Genomic DNA, 10,000 nt, shown 5'->3' on the forward strand with positions numbered 1-10,000 from the left:
AGTAGTAGTAGTACTAGTAGTAGTAGTAGTAGTAGTAGTAGTAGTAGTAGTAGTAGTAGTAGTAGTAGTAGTAGTAGTAGTAGTAGTAGTAGTAGTAGTAGTAGTAGTAGTAGTAGTAGTAGTAGTAGTAGTAGTAGTAGTAGTAGTAGTAGTAGTAGTAGTAGTAGTAGTAGTAGTAGTAGTAGTAGTAGTGGTGGTTGTTGTAGTTGTTGTTGTTGTAATTGTTGTAGTTGTAGTTGTAGTTGTAGTAGTAGTAGTTGTAGTAGTAGTAGTAGTAGTAGTTGTTGTTGTTGTTGTTGTTGTGGTCGTCGTTTTGAGCGAGCGATACAGCCTTGTTTCACCCGGCTGGTTGTCATCAACGTCGACACGCATACTGTCATCCAGACCAGCGCAGTGCCACACCTGTCCATCCCCAGCAAACAGCAGCAGCACGCGGCAGTTTGGGTTGGCGTCACATTCGCGTGCGCACTGGCGCTCGGATCCGGCTTCCACAACGAACACGAGCGCGTTTGACGCCGACAGCTCTGCGAGCTGCGTCATGTTTGGCAGACCGCTCACGCGCTGTGTCAGCTCATACCCAACAAGTGCCGTGTCTGCTCGCACAAGCACGAACATGCTGCTTAGGTGAGACGACGAAAATGGTACACTTGTGCATGTGTGTGAACGCGTGCACACGTGACACACGAACAGAACACAATGAATGGCATGCGCAAACGAACACAACACGACATGACTAAGGCAATATCTTACAAACAACCACACACAAACACAAACATAAAAAACACACACACACACACAACCGTGCACACAACCTGCTCCCCCCGCCCACATACACACACGACTAACATTCGTGGATGATGGCGGCGTCTGGGACAGCGTCGTTGGCAATGGCCACATCGTCAATCCAGCCCTCAAAGTGGTAGATGGGCGTGTCGAGCATGCGCCGGCCAATGTCAAGCGACCACTGCGGGTGCAGGGCAGGGGTCGCCTCCATGCTGGCAATCACGTGCCCGTCAAAGAGCAGCTCAGCGCGGTTGATGCTGAAGCGCACGGCAACATGGTGCCACCGCTCGGGCACAAGCACGCCGTCTCCGCTGCTTGGGAGGAGCGGGGTTGTGCCTGCTGATGTGGTCAGCTGCGCCTGCGCAACACCGGATATGACACGGATCTCAAACAGCTGCGACTTGTCCTCCGAGAGCACGCTCAGGGCAACCATGAGCATGGGGGCGTCGCTGCGGATGCGTACCCACGCCGTGAGGGTGAAGGGGCGGACCAGCATGACGTCAACCATCTCCACGTGGCTCTGTACACCAGATGGAAACAGCAGCGAGCCTGCACCGCGGCGCACGACGTTGCTGTCCGGAACAGCGTTCTGCACAAGCCCCGTTGCATACAACATCCCCTGGTCTCGCACAAGGTCCTGCTCCACGTTGTCGAATGTCCACACGTGCAGTGGCTGCTGGGTGCCGGCCCATGTTGTGGACGTGGTCGGTGCTGCCGTCGTCACCGGCGCGGGCTCCCCTGTGCACGTGTGTGTGTGTGTGTGCGTGTGCGTGTGCATGAGTGTATGTATATGTGTGCGTGTGTTGCGCCGAAAGGGCATGAGATACATGGTTGATGAGTTTCACATCAAGCAGCGTGAATGATCACAGCACACACACGCACACACATGTAAGCATTTCGCACCCACATGCAAGCATTTTGCGCGCACACACACGCACACACACGCACACACACGCACGTGCGCGCACACACACACACGCACGCGCGCGCACACACACAAGCATTTCGCGCACACACACAAACGAACACACCCCCACAAACAAACGTGCAAACACACCAAGGGCGACAATCTGGGCGGGTGTGAGGGCGGATGGGGAGAAGAAGACGTCGTTGATGTAGCCGGTGAATGGAAGGGCAGAGATGCCGCTTTGTTCGGCAGCCGAGTCTTTTGTAAAGCGGCGACACATGATCAGCGTGTCAACGTTGAGCTTCACGGAGGGCAGCGCCGTTTTGGCGACGACGCGCCCATCGAGGAAAAGGGTGCCGTCCGTGCTGTTGAGCACAGCGGCCACATGGTGCCACTCGTTTGCGGAGAAGCTGACGTCCTGCTCTGGCGCGATGATGACGTATGTGCCGGCGCGGTTGAAGATGTGCAGCTGCAGTTGGCCCTGGACAAGGCGCAGTTCGCTCACGTGCGTGTCATCGTCCTGGGACGTGAGCGAGAGCAGCGAGGCCGTTTGTCTCGTGTCCTCCATCTTGATCCACAGGGATCTGGTCTGGAACTCCGTGTGGGTGTCGTACAGGGCCTCGGCGTAGCCATCTTGACCATTGCACTGAAGCACACGTCCAGGCCACTCATCTGCCTGTACCGCGTCCTCCAACACTTTCTTCGCGGGCGGACGAATGGCCGCCTGCTTGTTCCCCAGCGAATCCCATGCCACTTCCGGCGTTTCTCGATCAAACCGCCACAGCACTGTTCCGGGGGGCGGGGGGCGGCAAACAGTGCGACGTGAGAGACAGAGAGAGAGAGAGAGTGTGTGTGTGTGTGTGTGTGTGCGTGTGTGTGTGGCACAAACAGGCAAGTACAGCAACACAACGCAGCACTCTCTCGCGCGCGCGCGCGCGCACACACACACACACACACACACACACACACACACACACACACACACAGATGAACGTACCTGCGGGTTGTGCCTCCACAGCATGCGCGGGCGTTGTTGTCAGCAGCACCGCCGCTAGCACTGTGGGGAGCAGTCCACACAGCAGCGCGTTCACAGCCACTGTTGGCGCGACACTGCCACACAAACACTTTCGTCGCATGCTTGTCTCCGCTGTCCGTCCGTCTGCTACGCAACAACAACAGCAACAGCAGCAGGGGTAAACAGTGAGGGCTACGCAGTGCACTACTATTTGTTTTATTTTTTTCTCATTGTGCTCGCCTGGGCCCGTACCAATGAACAACTACATTGCAGCCAACGCCGATTCTTGGGCATCTTCAGCGAATCATCGCGAACCGGGCAGTTCGCTGCAACCGATGACGCGAACCGCTAAATTCGGACGAAATCTGTTGTTGCCAGCCAAAAAGGACAAGAAGCAAGAAGGCGAAGAAATCGAGCACCCAAACAAGTGTCTTGCTTACTTTGCATGGTGGTTGTGAAGCGAACATCACACACAGCCACAAACCCTCGCTGCCTGCAAGGTGTGTGTGTGTGTGGAAAAGATGGGAGGGTGGTATGAGCGCGTGTGCTCGATGTGCGGGTGCGGGTGCGCGTGTGCGTGGTTGGTTCCGTGCATGCCTCTTTGTGAGCTGCATCGTGCCAGGTTGTCATGGCACTCGATTGCACCAGCCAGCCTTGCTGTGTGTGCGCATTCTGACCGGAGAGTGGCACACCTGCACGTTGCACGTTGTATCTGCATGCGATCACGTCATTGCTTCTCCAGATTTTGGCGTTGCCCAACGTTCTCTGTGCCTCAACTCGCAGCCCCTCGGGTCCATTTCTTGGGCAGGTACACCCCCCCCCCCTGCCATGAGGGCTGTGAAGATTGTCAAGGCCCTGCGCATCATCCGCTTTGCATCTGTTGACGTTCGTGCATGTTGAGCGGTCCTCCGCCAACATTGCTGCCTTGTTCTGCGCGCGGAGTTTGTTGTGGCGATGGTGGAAGCGCTTGCTCGCCCCACACATTGCACGTACACGTGACCACTCATTTATTCTCCCATCGAGTCTGCACGTTTACTATTCACTTCGCTCACACACACATACACACACACACGCACGCACTCACGTGCACACACACGCACACGCACTCACGTGCACACACACACACACACGCACTCACACACACAACTAGCCGAGGATTGGGCGCTTTTGCTTGTGTGTAGTGAAGCATGAAGTCGACAGCAGAGACGAACATCGACGAAAGAACCGATAGCTACCGCATCGCTATCGGAAACCCAACAAGCATCGGCAACGTGGTGCAGGAGAGCGAGACTGACCTCTTGCCCCAGCACAACGGCGGTGTCATGAACGGCGTGAACGGCAATGCGCCCGAAGCCACCGGCGCGTCATCGCCGACACCGGATGACTTGGAGAACGGTCGTAAGGAATCCGTCTCCAAGCCCGCCTTTGACAGCGAGACAGCCGCCGCGCATCTCAAGACAACCATGGGCGCCAGCGGCCAGGAGCTCTCCATCGATGACCTGTGCGTTGTATGTGTGCTGCATGTGTGTGTGTGTGTGTGTGTGTGTGTGTGTGTGTGTGGGAGTGTGTGTGTGGGAGTGTGTGTGTGTGTGTGCGTGCGTGCTGCATGTGTGCTGCATGTGTGTGTGCGCGTGCGTGCTGCATGTGTGTGTGTGTGTGTGTGTGTGTCCCATGCGCTTGCTGTGTGCGTGCCCTGAATGATGCGCTTGCGAGCCTGCGTGACTTTGTCGTGGTTCGCAATGACTCTTGTTCGAAGTTGCTGTTAGCAATTGCCTGCACCGCGCTTCTCGCTCCCACCCCCCCCCCCTGTCCTCACCCCGGCGCACTCCTCACGTCACCATCCTGTTCCTTCCATGCTCTCAGGTATGCACTGGTTGATCCCAAGAGCCCCGAGCTGCTGCAGTCCATCGGCGGTGTGGACGCGCTGTGCCAGCACCTGAAAACCTCTATGGACAAGGGCATCAGCAGCGACGATGTTGTGGAGCACAACCGTGAGCACTTTGGCGTGAACAAGCTCCCACCGGTCCAGTTTCGCTCCCTGCTACACCTCGTGTGGGAGGCGTTACAGGATAAGACGCTCATCATGCTGTGCATTGCTGCTACCATCAGTCTTGTCATTGGAATGGTCACGGAGGGGCCCGAGCTTGGATGGAAGGACGGCGTTGCCGTGTTTGTCGCCATCATCGTCGTCGTTGCCATCACCAGCCTGAACGACTACCAGAAGGAGCGCCAGTTCCGCCGTCTCAACGAAATCAAGAACGATCACGAGGTGACGATCATTCGCAACGGAAAGAAGCTCCGCGTCTCCGTGTATGAAGTTGTTGTTGGCGATCTGGTCGTCGTGGACACGGGCGACGTCGTCCCAGCAGGTGCGCGTGTCGTGTTGTGTCGTGTTGTGTTGTGTTGTGTTTGAGTTGTGTTGTGTCGTGTTGTTTTTGGAGAGAGAACAAGCGATGTTCCACAGCCATGCAGTGGTGCCTGTAATGTGTGTGTGTGTTTGTGTGTGTGTGTGTGTACGAACGCGGACGTCAATGCTTTATGAACCTAGCGATGGCCTCGACTGTTCGCACACGTAACCTTTGTTCCACTCCTCACACCCCTCCACCCCACATGACACCTCGTGTGTCACAGACGGCGTCTTTGTATCTGGCGAGTCTGTTGTTGCGGACGAGTCATCCGCCACCGGTGAGAGCGAGCACAAGAAGAAAGGCCACGCCCCCAACCGCGACCCTTTCTTCCTCTCCGGCACGCAGGTGTGTGTGTGTGTGTGTGCGTGTTTGTGGGTGTTGGTTGGTTATTTGTTCAGTTGTCTTTGTTTGTTTGTTTGTGTGTTTATCTGCTTATGTGTTGTGTTGTTGATGTAGTATTCATGATTGCATCACCTCCTTGCCGCTGCCACACCTTCTCACGCCTCCTTCCCGTTTTGTCACATCTTCTCACGCCTCCTTCCCTTCTCCATCACCTTCATCCTCTCTCCAACAACAGCTGACGGGCGGGTCTGGCGTGATGCTTGTCATCTGCGTTGGCGAGCACTCGTTCAAAGGCCGTATCCTCATGTCCCTGCGCACGCCAAACGAGGACACCCCGCTTCAGGTCAAGCTCTCAAAGCTCGCAAACTTCATCGGTAACTTTGGTATCATCACCGCCCTCCTCATCTTCTTCGCACAGGTGTGTACATGTGGCTGTGTGGTTGTGTGTGTGTGTGTGTGTGGTGGTGCTTACATGTGCGTGTGTGTGTGTGTATGTGTGTGTGTGGTGCTTACATGTGCGTGTGTGTTCTTCGCGTGCTTTTCAAGCCTCCACACTTCTGAACAAAGATGGGCCTCACAACTACCCCCCCCCCATCAACCACCCGCACAAACGATAATCCAAACATCCCTGGTCTCGTCGACTTTTTTTTTTTGTTCCCTGTGCGTGCGCAGCTGATCAAGTACTTTGCAGTGGCGGGCTCTGACGTGAACGGAACCGACGCCGCCAACAACGCCGTCGACTTTCTCATCATTGCCATCAGCATCGTCGTTGTGGCTGTGCCGGAGGGGTTGCCGCTCGCTGTCACCATCGCCCTCGCTTACTCCATGAAGAACATGATGCGGTATGCTTGGCAGCGTGGTGGTTGTTGTGTTGCTGCTTGTTGTGCCGCATTGTGTGTGTGTGTGTGTGGTGCTGCTGCTTGTGTGTGTGTGTGTGCACGTCGCTGTTCAAATGCAGTTGTGGTTCCGATCCACCTTCAAGCCGCGCCTGCATGTCTTTGCTTGCTCTCCCGTCTTCTCACCCACAAACACACACACACATGCACACCTTCATATGCACAACCATGCACACGTGCACAGCGACAACAACCTCGTGCGTCACTTGGATGCGTGCGAGACAATGGGTGGCGCCACCACAATCTGCAGCGACAAGACGGGAACACTCACGCAGAACAAGATGACGGTGGTTGAAGGCGTGCTGCTGGACACCATGTTCGACTCCAACGAGAAGGAAGAGTTGCCAATCGACAACAAGACGGTATGTGGCTGGTGGTGGCTTTAGCAGTGTTGCCATCTGCTACAGTTGTGTCGTGTTCTTTGCCGCGTTGTTTAATCGCGCTGTGTTGTAGTGCAGTGTAGTGTGTTGGGGTGCAGTGTGTTGTGTTGTGTTGTGTTTGGTTTGTGTGCAGCTCTTTGTCCATCCTGTTTCTCATCTTACTCTTCAACCACACTCGTTTGCGTCCACTTGCTGACACAGGGCAAGTCTGACAAGATGAACAACGACATGCTGCGGCTGCTGTACAACAGCATTGCTGTCAACAGCACCGCATACGAGAGCATCAACGAGGAAGGCGTCGTCACCTTTGTCGGAAGCAGGACCGAATGTGCGTCCCGTGTGTGTGTGTGTGTGTGCACATGTGTGCGTAGGTGTGCGTAGGTGTGCATGTCTTCATGCCCGCGTGCGTCATCGGTTCGCTGCCGTTTGCGTGCTCACATGACAATGTGTCATCTTCCACACTTCCTCCCTCCTGCCTTCATGTTCAGGTGCACTACTTGGTTTTCTCGGAACCCTTGGCCAGGACTACACCAAGATCCGCGAGGCAACGGAGGTGCGTGGCGCATGGAGTTTGTGAGCAATTGTTGTTGAACCAATTCTCCACTCTCGTTGCTCGCTCGTTTCATTGTATTCCTCGAGCGCTCATGTCCGCCCAAACCACCACCACCACCATCATTCACCTTCCGTCTTATTCACCCATGCCTCTCACCCCCCCCCCTCTCTGTGCCCCCTCCTGCACATCGACTCAGGTTGAGAAGGTGTATTCGTTCTCCTCTGACAAGAAGCGCATGTCCACGGTCGTGAGCTCCAGCGGTACCCCGGTCTCGGGCGAAGGAAAAAACATCCAGCACGTTAAGGGCGCCGCAGAGGTCCTCCTCGAGATGTCCACGCGATACGTCGCAGCGTGAGTTGAAGTCGCGGTGCTGGTGCTGTTGTGTGTGTGTGTGTGTGTGTGTGTGTGTGTGTGTGTAGAGGGGGCAGTGTTGAAGATCGCGTTGAACTTACTGTTGAGTTCTTACATTCGCTCATGTGCAACAATAACAACGACATACACACAAACACACACACACACAGTGATGGGAGCGTGAAAGAGATGACTGCTGATGCGCGCAAGCGGTTTGAGGACAAGTTGACGGTGATGGGCGAGAAAGCGCTTCGCTCCATCGGAATGGCATTCCGCTGCTCAGACAACGACCAGGACTGGACAGACACCGACAAGCCAGAACTCGTCCTCCTCGTACGTCGGCGTGTGTGCGCGTGTGTGTGTGCGTGTGTGTGTGTGCTTGAGTATAACCAGTTCCCACAACAACGACGGCATTATCACAAGCGGCGATTGCACGCTCCTGATGTCTCAACCACAACCAACACCACCGACACCACCATCACCACCACCAGGGCCTGGTTGGTATCCAGGATCCGCTGCGTCCGGAGGTGCGCGACGCCGTGCGCGCGTGTCAGAGCGCAGGCGTGACTGTGCGTATGGTGACCGGTGACGCTGCTGCCATTGCCCGCAACATTGGCAAGAATTGCGGCCTCTTTGACGTGAGTGGTTTGTGTCGTTGTGTTCAGATTGCGACGTGTGTGCGTGTGTGTGCGAGAGAGAGAGAGCAAGAAAACGTGTGTGTGTGTGTGCGTGTTAGCGAGAGCAGTTGTCGCCTTGATCGTTGTATTGGTGTGATTTTCATGTTCACGTGCGCACATGGCCAACTGCAAGTACACATCCTCTCACATCGTCACACAAACACAACGCAAACAAATGCCCGGGCCACCACGTGCAGGAATCTGAGGACCACATCTGCATGGAGGGCCCTGACTTCCGGAACAAGAGCGAGGAGGAGCTGATTCCACTTCTGCCCCGTCTCCGCATTCTTGCCCGCTCATCGCCCCTCGACAAGCTCAAGCTGGTGACGCTGCTGCAGAAGCAGCGCGATGTTGTTGCTGTGACTGGCGACGGCGTGAACGATGGCCCTGCGCTGAAGAAGGCGGATGTTGGCTTTGCCATGGGTCTCTCTGGTACCGAGGCGGCCAAGGAGGCGTCTGCGATTGTGCTGCTGGACGACAACTTCGCCTCCATTGTCAACGCCATCAAGTGGGGCCGCAATGTGTTTGACAACATTCGCAAGTTCCTGCAGTTCCAGCTGACGGTCAACTTTACTGCCATCATCGTCGTCCTTGTTGCTGTCCTGAGCGACCCGAATGGCAACGCCGACAACTCCCCGCTCAAGCCTGTCCAGCTGCTGTGGATCAACCTCATCATGTGCGTTTGTCTGCTCTTTCATGTCGCCTTTAGCAGGCATGATTTGTTGTTGGAGTGTGCACGGCATATGTTCGCGGGGGATGCTGATTGGCCTGCAAGTTGATGCTTGTCGTTTCACACATATTCGTCGCACAAGTCTTCGTCTCACCTCTTCCTCACACACGCACACGTACATACACATATACATACGTGCTTGTGTTCAGGGACTCGTTTGCAGCGCTCGCTTTGGCGACGGAGCCACCCACGGAGAAGCTGCTCACGTACAAGCCATATGACCGAAGCGAGCCCCTCCTCACCACATACATGATCAGGCGCATGATCTTCCAAGTCGTCATGCAGGTGTGTGTGTGTGTGTGTGTGTGTGTGTTTGATGGTTGCACGCGATGCCTGTGTTGTTGCATTTTACGTGCACATTCCCACCCACATAGTCTTTTTGTACATTCACACACTCACAAGCCCCACCAATTACCCCTTGTATCACACTATTGTCTTGCGGCAGTCTGCGACGTTCCTGACGATCCTGTACGCTGGCGAGGATTGGTTTAACTCGCACAAGGACCCAGCCAAGAACGAGAAGGCCCAGTTTTCCGTGCGCCACTACACGATCATCTTCACCTCATTTGTGCTGAGTCAGCTTGTGAACCAGCTTAACTGCCGCAAGCTTCGGGGCGAGCTCAACATCCTGGCCGGCCTCACCCGCCACTGGATCTTCTGCGGCGTGTGGGTGTTCTCCCTCATCATTCAGGTCCTCATCACCGAGTTTGGCGGCACGGCCATCGAGACGGAGCCGCTGAGTGCAAACCAGTGGGGCGCATGCGTGCTCATTGCTTTCCTGCCGCTGGCATGGTCCACCATGTTCAACCTCCTGCCAGACTCTATCACGACCGACCCATGGCCGTGGATGGCACGTGTGTGCCGCCGCCGCCGCCACCGCGACCGCACCGACAGCGGCACTGCCGTTGAGGTTGAGGAAGGCGAGGACGAGGGTGAGCGCGGACGTCTGGTTGAGCCG

General features: G+C 55.7%; 2 protein-coding genes across 2 annotated transcripts in view; one reads left to right on the top strand and one right to left on the bottom strand.

The window, feature by feature from the left end:
- Positions 1-13: 13 nt before the first annotated feature.
- Positions 14-2,826, bottom strand: PTSG_08860 (uncharacterized protein; the record flags this gene model as incomplete). Its single annotated transcript, XM_004990189.1, has 5 exons — positions 14-331; positions 403-593; positions 847-1,521; positions 1,841-2,476; positions 2,688-2,826. The coding sequence occupies 5 exons, from the start codon at positions 2,824-2,826 to the stop codon at positions 14-16; spliced, it is 1,959 nt and encodes a 652-aa protein (XP_004990246.1).
- An 890-nt stretch (positions 2,827-3,716) lies between these two features.
- PTSG_08861 (plasma membrane calcium ATPase) overlaps positions 3,717-10,000 on the top strand; it is a 6,813-nt gene continuing 529 nt past the window's right edge. The window contains exons 1-14 of the mRNA XM_004990190.1: positions 3,717-4,206; positions 4,569-5,074; positions 5,337-5,458; positions 5,691-5,873; positions 6,128-6,297; positions 6,536-6,713; positions 6,933-7,059; positions 7,220-7,284; positions 7,481-7,635; positions 7,806-7,968; positions 8,127-8,273; positions 8,510-8,988; positions 9,192-9,327; positions 9,488-10,000. The exon at positions 9,488-10,000 is cut by the window's right edge and continues 529 nt beyond it. Coding sequence (XP_004990247.1) covers positions 3,893-4,206; positions 4,569-5,074; positions 5,337-5,458; positions 5,691-5,873; positions 6,128-6,297; positions 6,536-6,713; positions 6,933-7,059; positions 7,220-7,284; positions 7,481-7,635; positions 7,806-7,968; positions 8,127-8,273; positions 8,510-8,988; positions 9,192-9,327; positions 9,488-10,000 — 3,258 coding nt within the window. The 5' untranslated portion in view covers positions 3,717-3,892. The remainder of the gene's footprint in view (positions 4,207-4,568; positions 5,075-5,336; positions 5,459-5,690; positions 5,874-6,127; positions 6,298-6,535; positions 6,714-6,932; positions 7,060-7,219; positions 7,285-7,480; positions 7,636-7,805; positions 7,969-8,126; positions 8,274-8,509; positions 8,989-9,191; positions 9,328-9,487) is intronic.

The sequence above is a fragment of the Salpingoeca rosetta genome (genome assembly GCF_000188695.1).
Source record: "Salpingoeca rosetta unplaced genomic scaffold supercont1.25, whole genome shotgun sequence".
Lineage (NCBI taxonomy): Eukaryota > Choanoflagellata > Craspedida > Salpingoecidae > Salpingoeca > Salpingoeca rosetta.